Genomic DNA, 17482 nt, shown 5'->3' on the forward strand with positions numbered 1-17482 from the left:
AAACACACTCACTCTCTCTCACCGGTAATACTTGCTAGTGGGATTTCTCTCTTCACCAAGGCTGCCTTTACTGTGCGAAGGACCTGTCAGCCTGGCTGCAGCCAAATTTGATGAAGTCCTATCCAGAGATAAGATAAAAAAACTCAGAAAATTGACAGCTGAAATCAGAATACTGGGTAAAAAAAAACAGGGAACAACCATTTTCTTCTTCTTTTCTAAATAAAAATGCTCAAATATTTCTGAGTCTCTACTATGCAGCAGGCTTTGTTCCAAAACCTGGGGACTATGCAGAAGAGAACAGATCAGGGCTGGTCCTAGAGAGCTTATGGTCACTGCAGTGACCAGAGGATCTGGTAACAAAGCAAATGTCAGGGTCAGAAGAAAGCTTCAAAAGTAGCCACTCAACCTTTCCATTTCAGGTAGGAGGAAATAGAATCCCAGAAGCAAGACTTGTTTAGTCTTAGTCCTAGTACAAGGAAAAGCCAGGATAAGACTTTAGATCTCCTGACACCTGGCTAAATACTCTTACTACAAATGTTAAGTATATACTACTATCTATTATACACAAAGATAATATTACATATATGTTTATTATATATAGTATACATTATAAGTGTATTTGTATTCGTATAAAGCAGTGAAGGCATATAGGGGTGTTAAGTCTAACAAATTGTTTCTTTTTAAATAAACCCCTTCAGCTGCAGTGAAGGGGCTGGGTAAAGAGTTATCCCCCTTCAGAATCACATTATCAACTGTAAACGTAATCTTCGAATGCAATATATATGCACTGTATTGATTTCACTAGCTAGAAAATTTGGCAAATAATAAAGGCATAAGGATCTTAGACGTTTTTTTAACCTACCTCATTCGAAGGCCTGACTTAGCCATTTCATGATGTTCAATTTCTGCCTTTTTCATATAAAATATTTTTTTAATAGAATTTGCATCCTGTCAAGATAAAATTAGTTGGCTTAGAAAAAGCACAGAAAAAAAGGACAGTTTAAAATGCCCTCAATCATGTACTGGACACTTTTTATGGCTCTCCTTCCATCTGGAGTAGGCTTTCATTCAATATCCACAAAGCTGCATCCTCTAACCTTTTCACAAGCACCTAAAACATCTTCATAATTAAATGTAAGTTAAAAAGCCTCCTAGCTCTTTCACAATTGAGTCAATTAACACACAAAGGTCTAATCATGAACAGGGAAAAACAGGGGTGAAAATACAATGAACTTTATCTGTGTACACTGACCTACAAATTGAAACAAAGATTAAAGTCTATGCACACAAATTTAGGACGAATGTACTTGCTTAAATTAATAGCATACTAATATATCAAATCCAGTTTCCCTTCTCTCTAAAATTCAGTTAGGGAAAAAAAAATCAGGCCAAAAAGTAAAATTCTTAATTACATCAACAAATAATTGGTACTATACTATTAAAATGCCCTATCAAGGACTAAGAATATAAGGACTTCATAGTTCGTTCCTGATTTTCACTCAAAGTTTCTTAAAAGATGAAAGATAAAAGTTAAAGTTAACTACCAAAAGCAACTGTATTTGAGTCAGCATTCTGAAAGCCTAAATGACTTTACTCCCAAAAGATTTTCTGAGCATCCTTTGCTAAATTCCTAATGATATATTATTAATTCAAGAAATTTCTACAAGCAACTATTCATTACAGGACTACAAAACTTCTAGGAGGGAATTTCAAAGCAATGAAACAGTCATTTTACATTGTGTATTATACTACATAGAATACTTTTTATATTTACGAAGTTTAAATGCAGGGACTAAACCAATATTTAACTAAAAAGCAGATAAAAAACGAACCTTGTCTGGCATAAAGATAGACATAGAGACGAATGGAATAGAACCAACAATCCAGAAATAAACACATACATCTATAGTCAACTGACTTTTGACAAAGATGCGAAGATAATTCAATGGGGAAAGAACAGTCTTTTCAACATAAGGCACTGGGATAAATGAATATCCCATGTAAAAGAATGAACATGGACTCCTACCTCACATCTACTTCACGTAAAATTAATTCAAAATGGAATGATCTAAATATACAAGCTAAAAGTATACAATTCTTAGAAGAAAACACAGGTGTAAATCTTCATGGCCTTGGATTGGGCAGTGGTTTCTTAGATAAGACACTAAAAGCACAAGCAACTAAAGAAAAAACAAACTGGGCTTAACAAAATTAAAAATTTTTGTGCATCAAAGGACACTATCATGAAAGTGAAAACACAATCCATTGAATGGGAGAAAATATTTGTAAATCATATATCTAGTCTAATGTCCAGACTACATAAAGAACTCTAACAATTCAACAATATAAAGACAGGTAACCCAATTAAAAAATGGGCTAAGGATCTGAATAGACATTTTTAAAGAAGATATATATGGGGCCGGCCCCGTGGCTTAGCAGTTAAGTGCTCGCGCTCTGCTGCTGGCGGCCCGGGTTCGGATCCTGGGTGCGCACCGACGCACCGCTTCTCCGGCCATGCTGAGGCCGCGTCCCACATACAGCAAATAGAATGATGTGCAGCTATGACATACAACTATCTACTGGGGCTTTGGGGGAAAAAACAAATAAATAAATAAAAAAAAAAAAAAAAAAAAGAAGATATATAAATGGCTAATAAGCACATGAAAAGATGTTCACTATCATTAATGATTAGGGAAATGCTAATCAAAATCACAATGAGATACTACTTCATACCCACTGGGATGGCTGTAATAAAAACAAAAACAGGGGTCGGCCAGGTGGCTTAGCGGTTAAGTTCATGTGCTCTGCTTTGGCGGCCCGGGGTTCGAGGGTTCAGATCCTAGGTGCGGACCAACGCACTGCTTGTCAAGCCATGCTGTGGCGGCGTCCCATATAAAGTAGAGGAAGATGGGCACGGATGTTAGCACAGGGCCAATCTTCCTCAGTAAAAAGAGGAGGATTGGCAACAGACGTTAGCTCAAGGCTAATCTTCCTGACAGAAAAAAAAACCCCAAAACAAAAAAACAACTGTTGGCGAGGATGTGAAGAAATAACACTTACACATTGCTAGTGGGAATGTAAAATGGTGCAGCTGCTTTGGAATTTGGTAGTTCCTCAAAAAGTTAAATATATAGTTACCATGCGGCCTAGCAATTTCATTCCTAGATGTATACCCAAGAAAAATGAAAATATATGTCCACATAACTTATCCATGAAGCAGCATTATTTACAACAGCTAAACCTGGAAACCCAAACGTCTAGCAACTGATGAATGGATAAATAAAACATGGTATACACATACAATGGAATATTATTCACCAATAAAAAGAAATGAAGTACTGACACATGCTACAACATGAATACCTTGAAAACACTATGCTAAGTAAAAGAAACCAGTCACAAAGAACCAAATGTTGCATGATTCCATTGATATGAAATGTCCAGACCAGAACAGGCAAATTTACAGAGAGAGAAAGTAGACTGGTGGTTGTCTAGGGCTGCAGAGGTTAGGGGGGAAATGGAAAGTGACTGTTGATTGATTGTGGTGATGGCTTCACAACTTTGTGAATATACTAAAAGCCACTCAATTGTACACTTTGGGTCAAACGTATGGTATGTGAATTTTATCTCGATAAACTTGTTACATAAAAATTATTGGTTCTAAATTAAGGTATCTACTCTTATTAATGCAAACAACAACAACAACAACAAAAACTAACCTTGAATACTTGAGAACCAGGCTCATTATAAGTTTTGGCATTTTTTGCTAGGAGATCTATATCTTTGGCCATTGCATGAATACTCTTGTAGCTTCCATTCTATAGTAAACAACAAAATATAGCAGTTCCTCTTATTCACAGTTAATCTGTATGACCTTTAACAAAAGAACTCCACACATTTTTAAATTGTCACCATATTCCAAGACCTTATTGGAAAGTACACATGTGAACAATATGTCAAGTCATTTTCTCTTTTATAAACTATTACTGTTGTCCATTTACAAACAAGTTTCTGAGACAGATAACAAAACTAGAAGCTACACTATTCTCATAAAACAACTTAGAATTTTTTTAAAAATCATAAAAGGTAAAAGTTGTTTTATTTAGCAAACACATAGTGCTTACTATGCGTCAACTACTCTCAGTGCTTCATGAATGCTAATTAAGGTGGACTTAATAGTGTGAAGTAAGACTCCTCTAGTTTTACAGACCATTTCAGATAAAATAAAGTCAGTCTAGCACAGGGGCAAACATTTTGTGAGTACCTACTATGGCTCCATGTTAGAGCTGTCATACCGTAAAGCTCGCTCAATCCAAAATAACCCAGGGAGACTCAAAATTGCCTCAATTTACAAAGGAAGGGAAGGAGGGAGACACTATGCAAAAGACACATGACTAATGAGAAGGACACAGAAATGAACAGACATGTACTAGAGAGACTGAGGAAACCAAATTAAGTGGAATGGAGGGTGGGGAAGGATAGAACCGTAAGTACAGGCTGCAAAGGCAGGGTAAAGATAAATGGGGCAGAATCCAGAGCCAGGCAAAGGAGAGCAGCTGGTTATTTGCCAAGCGGAGATACCCAACATCTGAGTACCCTCTTTATTTGGAGGAAATTCCAGCACAGGTGGTAGAGAGGGACCTACCTCCCATAACAGAGGGTCAAAGTAGACAGATGGGTAGCTTTGTCAGCAGCCTGGCAGCTAGGGCAAGGGGAAATAACCATGGGGCAGCTAATTTACACTTGAGTCTTGAGAGACTAAGGCAATGGCAAGGGAATGGAAGGAATGCATTCCTAACTCCTGCAGGAGAGTATACAGAGAGTGGAGCAGTGGGCGTCCAGGGCCCACAGTGGCAAATGACAATGGTAACAGCAATGGCACCACAAAGAGACTGTGCATGACCCCAGCTGTGCCATGTCCCTGAGTTCTGCCTATTTTCCTAAGGCTAGTTCTCCAGCCTTCCTTCCCAACAATTCATGGATTCCCTTTCTGCTTAAGTTAGAGTTGGTTATTGTTGAACTGGTACAAGCAGCTGTGACTTGCTTCGGCAGGCATTAGAAAACAACTAACGAGTCTCTGGGCAGCAAAATAGCAGGAAGAACGCTAAGATCAGGAAACAATATGCAGAAAGGACTAGAGAGCCTTTCATCAGAGGTAGGAAAGACTTTTACAATAATTCAGACATAAGAGGACAAAGATCTTGATTAGGGTGATGGCAAAAGGAGGTACTTCTGAGGGGCTTTTGGAAGGAATAAAGGACAAGATGAGGTGCGAAGTCACAGAGAAAAGATTGGGGCTGAGGTAGAGGTGTTTAAAGATCTGATCTAATTTTCAGTATTATGAAAACATTTTCCCCCTAGACAGATGTTAGAAACCCCAGGGATTTAGGTTCCAGGAGACTGAGTCATTCTCAGCAGCAGCTATTGGACTACCTTAAAAACCAGGTGATACATTAGGAAATCTGTATTTTAACATTCTGTGAAAATGTATCTATGGTACCAGTAATTACGACACTGTTACTCTTTACTACTCTCCAAGAATTTAAAGCCAAGGAAGTTTCTCCCTCCTGGCAAACCAGTGTGCTTTCAGTCTCATTTCTCAATGAGGCTATGTATACATTAAATTTTCCTTTTTTGCTTTATCTACTGGGATAGATAAACCCTCTTTACCCTGGGAGGATCAGTAATTCACAGTGACCAAGGCCACATCCCATAGGTGCTCTGTGAGATGCTTCACATACGTTATCACTTACCCCTACAACTCTGCAAAGAGGTAATACACTACACTCAATGTATAGCAGAGGAAGAAGGCAAGTCACCTGACCAAAGTGACATGGCTAGTAAAAATAACCCACATCAGCCCAACTCTAAAAACTAGATTTCTGGTATAATTTAGCTCTTTCTCCCTACATCTTCCATAACCTCTGATCGTCAAATTTTGGATCTCAGCCATTCAACCACTCAATTAATATTTATGGAGCACCTACTCTGGGGAGAGGCAGTAACAGTGTAGGGGTTAACAGCACAGACTCTGAGCCAGACTGTCTGGATTCAAATCCTAACTCTTCTCCTTACTAGTTGATGACTCGAGCATGTGACTAACCATCTCTGTGCTTCAGTTTTCTCATCTGTAAAATGGGAATAAGAGCATCTACCTCATGGAGCTGTTGCAAGAATTAATTAGCTAATACGTATAAAGCATTTAGAACAGAGAGGCACCTAGCAAGTCTACGTGAGTGTTAGTTGCTGCTATTACTGCTGGAGATACAGGGAGGAGGTGCACTCGAAGAGAACAAAGTCTCTATTTTCACTGACCTCACACTCTAACATCTTTTATAGGTAACTTTTATTCTGAGTATCTTAAAACTATTTGGAAGCTGGGGCTGGCCCGGTGGTGCAGTGGTTAAATGCACGTGCTCTGCTTTGGCTACCCAGGGTTTGCAGGTTTGGATCGTGGGCGTGCACCAATGCACCGCTTGTCAAGCCATGCTGTGGTGGCGTCCCATATAAAGTAGAGGGAGATGGGCACGGATGTTAGCCCAGGCCAATCTTCCTCAGCAAAAAAAGAGGAGGACTGGCATCAGATGTTAGCTCAGGGCTGATCTTCCTCACCAAAAGAAAAAAAAAAAGGAAAACAAAACATTTGGAAGCAGATAAAAATAAACAACAAAGCTTTTACTGCCAATGTACCTTTCACAATCAGAAATGTTCATGACCAATGATTTTTAATTTCTGTCCTAAAAGCAAGATTTACCATGCCAATGAGAATTCTGCTTCGCTCCCTACAGAAAAAATGCAAAAGGGATGCTATGCTGCCTCTTCCAAAGCTACAATCAGTAACACCACTCTAATTTGTTCACATTATATTGCTAATAACCCCTTACAGAGATATCTACTTCTCTGTTTTCTAAAAGCCCCTAGAAAAGACCACAGGCCAATCTGCCCTAAACCACATATGGTTACATATGGTCACCTTCATACCTGTATCCTCTGGGCAATGGTCTTGAGATCTATAGGCTCCTTAATTATTGCATAATAGTCTGGATATTGCTGGAAGACAAAAACCCAGGCATGTTTAATAAGCTAGTGAGAAAACAAGGAAGCACACTGACAATGTTACCCAAAAAATCAAAATTAAGCAGCTTTGTGAGATTCAATGCTAAAGACATAGCTGTACAGCATATTGTTTGTTATATTTGAAGCAGAAAGAATTTGGTTTTAACAAGCTTCATGAAATGCCCAATAGCATGCTGTAGGAGTTTACAGTTGATTACATGGTAATTATCATTATACAACTAATACACCACAATTTAATGTTCTAAAAAATTCTAAATTCACAGAATCACACAATTTTAATTTAAAGTCCCAAGATACCTATGTCTGGAAATGGAGTAATGTTTCAGAAGGGCCTGTTATAAGCTCTTTTAATTTGGCAATCTAATCTAAATTACACAATTATATCCTCTTTCACATAAAATGCTTAAGGATCTATAAGAAGTCAGGTTGCAAGATTTGTTAGCTTCATGTTTAACTTAATGCTTCTATTATTTCAGTCAAATATTTTTTTCAAAATAAAACACATTTTAAATGAAACTAAAGAAACAAAGCAAAATCACAAGCAATTTCTGATTTCTTATCAAATATTAGTTCCTCACAAGAAAAGAAATTAAACATGTTAGAGGAATGTTCTTGAAGGGTTTCACAAAGCCTAGAGTGCATTCACTGCCCTGAGCATTTCCTACAGGTTTTGTTCCTTGGAGGAAATAACTGAAGTTGACCAAAAATTAAAAGTTGGTCTCCTCAAGTGGGAGAGGTGTCAGGGGGAAGTCAGACTGTGCTCTCCAGGCTCTTCCTACCTGTTCAAATCCTTGGAACCCAAATAACAACAAAAAGCAGGAGGCCACAGACTTCACTCAATTACTTGGCTGAAGGGATGATCTCAGTGATGCTTCATTTCATCTGATCTCTCAGCTTACTCCTCTCTAGTTTCTTACCCTGCTCCTTTCTTTACTTGGATCAAACCCCTTTCCTGCCTCGTCCGTTCACCAATTCTCCTTCTGAGAAACATTTCAGAAGACAAATTATGGCAAGGCCACCCAGGCTGGGGTACAGAGTGATCCAAGCTGTTAGTCCAAGTGTTCCCACTCCACCTCTCCCACTTAGCCAGTCTCACTTGGGAAGGACTTATAAAGGAAAGTTACAAACTGGCCTCCTCTCCAGGTCTCAGTCCCTGTTGTCTCAAAGTGTTGCACCCTGAGGGACCAATGGGAATCTGCTTTCCCCAACCAACTTCTGCTGCATGGTGGTGTCCCCCAAAGCCCTCCCGGAATAGGGGAGCTAGATAATATGCTTTATTGTTCCAAATCACCCTTGGTGGCTTGACCACTACTGATTCTCTCCTGCAGAGTAAGAACAGACCTTGAGTAAAGATTGTACTCTTTTGTTATAATTTATTTATTGTAGTAAATATACATAAGATTTACCATTTAACCATTGTAAGTGTACAGTTCAGTGGTATTAAGTATATTCACATTATTGTGCAATCATCACCACCATCCATCTCCAGAACTTTTTCATCTTTCCAAACTGAAACTCCATACCTATTAAACAATAACTCTCCACTTTCCCCTCCTGCCAGCCCTGGAAATCACAATTCTCCTCTCTCTCTCTCTCAGTTTGACTACTCTATTGTACCTCATATGAGAAGAATCATACAATATTTGTCCTTTTGTGTCTGGCTTATTTCACTTACCACAATGTGTTCAGAATTCATTCTAATTGCAGCATGTGTGAGAACTTCATTCTTTTTAAAGGCTGAATAATACTCCATTGTATGTATATATCACCTTTTATTTATCCATTCATCTGTCGAGCGACACTGGGCTGCTTCCACATTTTAGCTATTGTGAATAATACTGCTACGAACATGAGTGTACAAACATCTCTTTGAGACTGTGCTTTCACTTCCTTTGGGTATATACCCAAAGTGAAATTGCTGGATCATATGGTAATTCTATGTTTACTTTTTTTAAGGAATCATCTGCCTTCCTCTTTGCTTAAAATTTTAAACGTATGACTAATATAATAATTATACATATATAATAATCATATATATAATATAATAATTATACATATTTTTATATATATATATATATATATATATAATAAAAAAAAGATATATATGTATCTTTTTTTTTCCCCCTGAGGAAGATTTGCTCTGAGCTAGGATCTCTTGCCAATCTTCCTCTTCTTTTGCTTGAGGAAGACAGCCCTGAGCTAACATCTGTGCCAATCTTCCTGTGTTTTGTATGTGGATCACTGCCACAGCATGGCTGACAAGTGGTGTAGGTCCGCACCCAGGATCTGAACCTGCGAACCTGGGCCACCGAAGCAGAGCATGCTGAACTTAACCACTACAGCACAGGGCTGGCCCATCATTATATATTTTCAAACAAATCCACACTTAGGACAGCAGTGGGCATATACTCTTTATTTCTAATGTCATAACTGTCCTACAACTAGTCAAGACACACTTTTAAATAATTAGTCTGGGCCGGCTCCATGGCTTAGCGGTTAACTGCGCACGCTCCGCTGCTGGCGGCCCAGGTTCGGATCCCGGGTGCGCACCGACGCACCTCTTCTCCGGCCATGCTGAGGCTGCGTCCCACATACAGCAACTAGAAAGACGTGCAACTATAACATACAACTATCTAGTGGGGCTTTGGGGGGGAAAAAATAAATAAATAAAAAAATCTAAAATAAACAAATAAATAAATAATTAGTCCTATCGACGACTGACGGGGAATGCTGCACGCCACCTGTCAGTCAATAAGTACCTCTTGCACACCCATGACAGGTTGGGTTCCAACTACATAGCAGGGACACAAAAGAAAATGTGGCATTGTCCTTGTCCTTAAGAAATTCAGGCACTAGGGAAGGAGGTAGATACAAAAGTAAATCATCACAAAGCAGTTAAGTCCTATAGTGGAGTACTTCTAAAAGTAGATCCTTGTCTAGAAATATAAGAATGCTGAGGCCATAGAAATTTCTGTAGTTCCCCAAACTAAAGTGGAACTTTATGTTAATTGCCTCCTGTATGTGAAACCATAAGGGGCCCTGACACTTTTAAGGGTCTCACTTGTCTAGAAAACTATTTCCTGGGGCTGGCCCGGGGCGAAGTGGTTAAGAGCACATGGTCCGCTGCGGCGACCCGGGATTCGCAGTTTCGGATCCCAGGCATGCACTGACGCACCTCTTGTCAAACTACGCTCTGGTGGCGTCCCCTATAAAGTAGAGGAAGATGGGCACGGATGTTAGCCCAGGGCCAATCTTCCTCAGCAAAAAGAGGAGGATTGGCAACGGATGTTAGCTCAGGGCTAATCTTCCTCACAAAAAAAAGAAAAAGAAAACTTCTTCCTCTTCAGAGTAGAAGAGTACCTATTAGGTCTTGCTCTCTTCTCCAGGAGATCAAGGAGAACTAAGAGAGGAAGTACTCATCTATCTTCTTCTCACACTGTCTCCTGGGAAAAGAGAAAGTTTCTTGTCTTTTATAAATAAAAGGTTTAGTTTAGGTGCTTATTTATCATTTAAGAATTACCACTCTTGGAAACAACCCAAATGTCCATCAACAGATGAATGGATAAACAAAATGTGGTATAAACCAAATGTGGTATATACATACAATGGTATATTATTGTGGCATATACAGTACATACAATGGAGTATTACTAGTAGCAAAAAAAAAAGGAAAGAAATTCTAACACATGCTACAACACAGATGAACCCTGAATACATTATGCTAAGCGAAATAAGCCAGACATAAAAAGATAAATACTCTATGATTCCTCTTATATGAGGTACCAGAGTACTCAAATTCATAGAGAGAGAATTTAGAATGGTAGTTGCCAAGGGCTGGGGGTGGGGAGGGGGGAGTTATTGTTTAATGGGTGTGTAGTTTCAGTTTGGGAAGATGAAAAAGTTCTGGAGATGTGTGGTGGTGACGGCTACATAGTAATGTGAATATACTTAACACCACTGAACCGTACACTTAAAAGGGTTAAATGGTAAATCTCATGTTATGGATATTTTACGACAATAAAAAACAAAATCAAACAAAAAGAATTACCAATCAAAAGAAAACACAATTTTTTTAAAAACCCACAATCTTCTGGCCAAGTAAAATGATATAACATATCCTACGTGCTTGCTGTGGAGAAGGATCTGCTGGCTGCCTCCAATGCCTTCCACTAACCTTACTTTATTTACTAAGCACTAATAAAATTTTTGAAGTACTTTTTTTTGTTGCTGTTGTTGAGGAAGGTTGGTCCTGAGCTAACATCTGTGCCAATCTTCCTCTATTTTGTACACAGGACGCCACCACAGCACGGCTTGATGAGCGGTGTGTAGGTCTGCGCCCGGGATCCAAACCTGCAAACCCCGGGCCGCCGAAGCGGAACTCACGAACTAAACCACTATGCCATCAGGCTGGCCCCTGAAGTACTTAAAAAAAAAAAGGAAACACTTTAACTCACCTGTTTTTGATTGTAAAACTTACCACTTTAGAAGGCAGTTTCTGAAAAAGTTCACTAATGAGATGTCCTGACGGATTTGTGGCTACAACTATGGCTTCAAGAAGCTGCTCCAGGATCTCCTTCAAGTAACCTGGAGAAGACTGGGAGGAGGGGTTTGAGAGGAAGGAGAGAGGGGAGAAATCCAAAAATAAATGCTGATATTAAATAGCTTCTAAAATTGTAAAGCTAATTCAAAAGAGCAACTTCTAAACAGTACTTAGTTTAAGTTTCAAGAATACCACGGAAATGCTCTGATGCTGGACACGCGGGTTGTATTCCCAGAATGACGTATGTGAAACTAAAGAGGATCCTTATAATATTTCAGTAACTAAATCTCTTAGATCAGGTCTTCTTACTGAACTCTACTCCACAGTCAACACTGTAACAGTGAAGTTCAAGGGCCATATGTGTGAAATGATGGAAATGCATACCTTTTTAGGGTCTGAGCAAGTGAGACAGAGAAAATACGTCCCATGATACCTGGACATTTCTACATCTGCTGTTCTTATCTACTGAAGTCTTGGTATTCTGGTAAAACAACTACATATGTAAAGTTGGAACTATATACTTTTAACCACAGGGTGCTCTGCCAGATCTAACAACAGAATTTAAGTTATATTAAAATTGAATGGAGATGAAGTCAATTGATACACATCATTTCTGCTCTCTAGACTGGCTGGCTTACTCCTACTTTAGTCATTGTTTTTTTTTTTCTTTTCTTTTTTTAGTGAGGAAGATTAGCCCTGAGCTAACATCCGATGCCAATCCTCCTCTTTTTGCTGAGGAAGACTGGCCCTGGGCTAACACCCGTGCCCATCTTCCTCTACTTTATATGGGACGCCACCACAGCATGGCTTGACAGGCAGTGCGTTGGTCCACGCCCGGGATCCAAACCTGCGAACCCCGGGCTGCCACAGTGGAGCGCGTGAACTTAACCGCTATGCCACCAGGCCGGCCCCTACCTTAGTCACTGTTGTAACTTGGGAAAGCATATACCCGTAAGAGTACTTGGCCAGGGAGTGTCTGAGTATGAAGCTAGTTTCTGTAGTAAGCAATGGGATGTCTCAGTCAAGGTTTATATTAAATGGTACTTCAAGTCCAAACCATGTTTTATGAATATAAAATAAAGATGAATGGTTATTTCTGGTTCAAATCATAAAACACTAGTATTTGTGTTCTAATCCAAAAGAAGTTCTTTTTATTCAACAAGTTTAAGGTCCAACATTAACTCCACAGAGAGAGCACTAACATCTCCTGGCCTAGCATAGTCCCTGGCAATAACAGACATGCAATAAATATTTAACATATAAGATGCGATTAGCTGAGAGTTCCCAACCACATAAGCTTAGAGAACCAACGTAATACTGATGAAAGGAGACTAAAATACCCATATTTAAGTCATTTACTTCCTGGTTAAAACAAGGTACCAAACAGGTTCAAAAAGAGATTTATGTTCTGCAGCCAAGATTCCTCTCCTCCCAACCCAACCAGCTACTCTGGAAACATGAGTTGCAGGTGACAAAGGGAGCAGGGTGAGTGTATGCATTCATACATCCTTTTCCCACAATTGGGAAATCCAAGGAAATTCTCCTTCTTCTTCTTCTTTTTTTTTTTTGTGAGGAAGATCAGCCTTGAGCTAACATCTGATGCCGATCCTCCTCTTTTTTGCTGAGGAAGATTGGCCCCGGGCTAACATCCATGCCCATCTTCCTCTACTTTATACGGGACGCCACCACAGCACATCTTGACAAGCGGTGCTCTGGTGTGCGCCCGGGAACCGAACCTGCAAACTCTGGGACACCGCAGCAGAGCGCACATGTTAACAGCTGCACCACTGGGCAAGCCCCCAAGGAAATTCTTCTTAATTTAAAAATAAGAAGCTTGAAAATTCCCTCTCCCTTCATGAGAACCCTAGGGCTAGAAAGAAGCTTGGGAGGTATAAATATGAACGTGCAAAATCCTCCTAATTTCTTACCAAAGAAACACAGACAAGTCTCAAACATAGGCATTTTCATTTTTTGACTAGAATCGTGGAGGCGTATAATAAGGCTGAACCCTCTGTAGGTAATGTTCTGCCCAAGAAGATTGGGTTACGTTGCTGCTTCTATATTAATATCAGAAAGTAAAATTCCAGGGAATCCCTAGTTAATTGCCTTCTACCTAATTCCAATCATTTAATTTCTAGAAAGAAATTGACAAAGTGCCTAGCAACTAGATTTTGAGACCCTTAAGAAGTTATGTTTTTGAGAAATTCACCCACCACTGCATCTTTCCATGTCCGAGTTCCAGCAAAAGGCCTATCTAGGTAACTTAAAGAAGAAAGGGGAATGCTCTGCTTTGGGTGTCTTACTATTTAGCAGCAGAAAAGAGATTTGATTCCTTTTTTTTTGTGAGGAAGATCAGCCCTGAGCTAACATCCGTGCTAATCCTCCTCTTTTTGCTAAGACAGGCTCTGAGCTAACATCTATTGCCAATCCTCCTCCACTTTTTTTTTTCCCCCAAAGCCCCAGTAGATAGTTGTATGTCATAGTTGCCGTACGTGGGACGCGGCCTCAGCATGGCCGGAGAAGCGGTGCGTCGGTGCGCGCCCAGGATCCGAACCTGGGCCACCAGTAGCGGAGCACACACACTAAACCACTAAGCCACGGGGCTGGTCCCGAGATGGGATTCCTTTTACTATTATTTTTCCTCTTTTTAAACATCTGTGTTCATTCAGCAAGTATTTATCAGTACCTACATGTCAGGTACAGTGTAGATGCCAGGAACAGATGAACAAGGTGATATCTTTTGTGGAGCTATCTTTCTACTTGGGGGAAAAGCGAAAATAAACACATAAACGAATAAACAAGTTATTTCACGTAACATGAAAAAAACTGAAGACCACAGAACAGAGCGATGTGATGATAGCAAAGAAGGAGCATGGAGCAAACAATTTAGACAGGGTGATTAGGAAAGTCGTCTCCCAGCTGACATTATTTTAAGTGGTTAGAATGATGAAAAAGAGCTAGTCACAAGAAGAGTAAAAGGAGGCACATTCTACGCAGAAGAGCAACTGCAAAATTCCAGATGTAGGAACACACCTGGCATGCTCCAGGAACAATAACCAGTCTACTACAAAAACCTTCCTAACTAAAATCATTTCATTTGGATTCCATCCAACTTTTAAATCACAACACTGCCTGCCCTTACATGATATCTCAATCTAGCAATATCAGACCAGGCCTTAATAATATGAGGATTATCTTTAAAACTGAGCAGGAAATACGCATTAATATAATAGCAATTCATGAAAACAACCAAACACAGCACACGTTGTGCAGGTGTCCTAGGATCCCTTGCAATTACGAGTGGGACTCTCTGGCTGTACGCCCCTTTACCCTCCCAGTTACCAATACAACTGTATAGGGAGGCCAGCTGCCCAGAGCAACTCAGAGGAAATCACAGGCAGGGGCCTTGTCCACCTCCCAACAGCCCACCCATCACCCGTTCCAGCTGCACACGTACTCCTTCAGTCACTGTGCCTTGATTGTCTTGCCCATCCTCATCATCATCTTCATCATCTGCTTCTCCTTTCTGAACAAACTCATTTCTTGTTCGAAGGTACAAATCCCAGAGTTTACAAGCAGCTTTATATTCAGGAGAATCTGGCTGTACATTAGCCAACATAAGAGAAAAAAAAATGATTTTAGTATTTCATTGTAAATCAATTACTACTTTTAAAGCATCCTGTTCCAGCAGAGATGGTATTCTAAGACATAACTTTGAAACTCTATTATAAATTTTAAAATCCTTATGATTAAAAGATACATGGGCCTCCATTCCTCTTCTGAAGAACTAAATGTATGTTATAAAGGCATTCTGAAATCAAATTACTTTATTTATTTATGCCTTATCTCATTACAGAAAAACTTGAGGCAGAAAATAAATGATTTTCTAAATTAAGACTAGTTATTATCAATATACTAAGAAAGACAATTTAAAGGATAAGACCCAATTTAAGGGATAGAAGTCTGAAGGACAGCAGCTAATGACTGTCCTGATATTACTTCTATTTTTAAACTATTTAACACCATATTTGAAGATTTCTTTTCCTGAAGTATAGTGGGAATGAACTCTAACTGAACCTTTCCAGTAAAAACAATGCTGGATGTAATGTTAAAAAACAAGCAAAGAAAAAAACAAAACTTTAAAGATGCATCCATGTGCTGCCAATAAGGAGTAAGCAATGTTCATAAAAGCAAGCACAGAGTAACAGCGGAACCCAGATGAGCAAGCAGAACACTGAAGCCAATGTTTACTTTGAGGGCATTTGTAAGACAAGACAAATCTAAGCTTTAGTTTTCAAGGCTCCTGACAGGAGATAAAGGCCAGAGTCCACCAGAAGCTGGAACTCCAAAGGCGATGGCTGCAGTGTAAGTGGAATTCAAAACAATTCCATTTCTAGGCTGCCAGAGAACAAGGAAGACTACCCACCTCAACCTCCACCTAGCTCAACCCATGTCTACTCTCAAACCACAGCACTGTGGGGAGAGGTGAGGCACCAGATGAATCTCCTCTGAAAACTCTTCATCATAAACTATCCCTAACAAAGACAGGCCAGGTGCCTCACATAAACAATAAGTCTTCTCTGGAAGAACCCAACTTCAATCTAAACCTCAAAGAACTTCTACAGATAGAGTTCCAAGAAATATGAGCTCCTGGTCAAAATTTAAGAAACACACAAGAATGAAAGAATCATAAGAGAAAGCTGGCAGAAATGACAGCAAAATCAGACATGCAAATACTTCAAATATTAGAATTATCTGCCATAGGAAAAAAAAAATATGTTGAATATGTTTAAAGAAACAATGGAATTGAAGACATAAGCAAAGTGCAGGAGACCCTAAATAAGAAACTACTTTCAAAATATGAAAAATATAAATATCAAAATGTAGAAACTCAACAGATTGGTGTAAGAGCAGATTTCAAAGAAAATTGGAAGAACTAAAGAAATTATCTAAAAAGCAACACAGACACAAAAAAGGAGACTATGAAAGGTTAAGAGAAATGGAGACCTTAAGAGAGTTCTAATACAATATTCAATCAGAGTTCTACAAAGAGAAGGAAGAGAGAATGGGGCAAAGGCAATATGCAAAGACACAATGGCTGAAAACTTCTCAGAGTTGATGAAAAACACCAATCCAAAGGTTTAAGAAGCTCTATAACTCCCAAATTATATAAATAAAAAGATATTCATATCTAGACATATCAGAATGAAACTGTAGAATACAAAAGACAAAAAGAAGATTCTAAAGATAGCTAGAAAGAAAAGACAGATAACCTTTAAAGGAACTACAACTATACTGACAGATCACTTTTCAGTAGCAATGAAAGAATGAAGAATAAAGAAAGTAGTACATACGTTTATGAGTAAAAATACTGACTATGTATAACATTATTTTATGGGATTAAAAATTTGCCACAATAGAACTAAAATACAAAAAAACATCAGTAGCAAAAATAAATAGAGCAGAGTTCAATTATTCTAAGGTCTTTGTATGGTTTAGAAGGAGGTTTAAAATGCTGATTAACTTTCTACTTTGATAAGTTAATTACACATATTAAAACTTCTTGGATAAGAACTAATAGATTATCAACAGATCTTACAAATTCCAAATTGTAGAGGAAATAAGAAGAAATAAATTAAAAACAAAATCAAAAGGAGGCAGGAGGAAAAACAAAAGAAAAAAACATGACAAAAATGAGATAAATAGAAAAAAGACATTTAGGTGACAGGAATATATCCCATCATAATGATAATTTCTCAAACTGTAAAGAGATAAAATGCTCCAGTTTAAAGGTAAAAATTATCAACTGGATTAATAGAAATACATGTATATGTTGTTTACAAGAGATAAACCAGCATTAAAAGG

The 17482-nt window shown here is 38.8% G+C and overlaps 1 protein-coding gene across 18 annotated transcripts in view; it reads right to left on the reverse strand.

The window, feature by feature from the left end:
- PBRM1 (polybromo 1) overlaps positions 1–17482 on the reverse strand; it is a 115106-nt gene that overhangs the window by 79870 nt on the left and 17754 nt on the right. For all 18 annotated transcript variants that reach the window (XM_014792879.2, XM_014792881.2, XM_087431146.1 and 15 more), the window contains exons 5-10: positions 15075–15218; positions 11555–11671; positions 6982–7050; positions 3720–3818; positions 863–948; positions 23–118 (exon numbers count right to left, since the gene is read on the reverse strand). In XM_014792879.2, the coding sequence (XP_014648365.1) occupies positions 23–118; positions 863–948; positions 3720–3818; positions 6982–7050; positions 11555–11671; positions 15075–15218 (611 nt within the window). The remainder of the gene's footprint in view (positions 1–22; positions 119–862; positions 949–3719; positions 3819–6981; positions 7051–11554; positions 11672–15074; positions 15219–17482) is intronic.

Source organism: Ceratotherium simum, chromosome 5, assembly GCF_057802395.1.
Source record: "Ceratotherium simum simum isolate JZ-2026a chromosome 5, ASM5780239v1, whole genome shotgun sequence".
NCBI classification, from domain to species: Eukaryota; Metazoa; Chordata; class Mammalia; order Perissodactyla; family Rhinocerotidae; genus Ceratotherium; species Ceratotherium simum.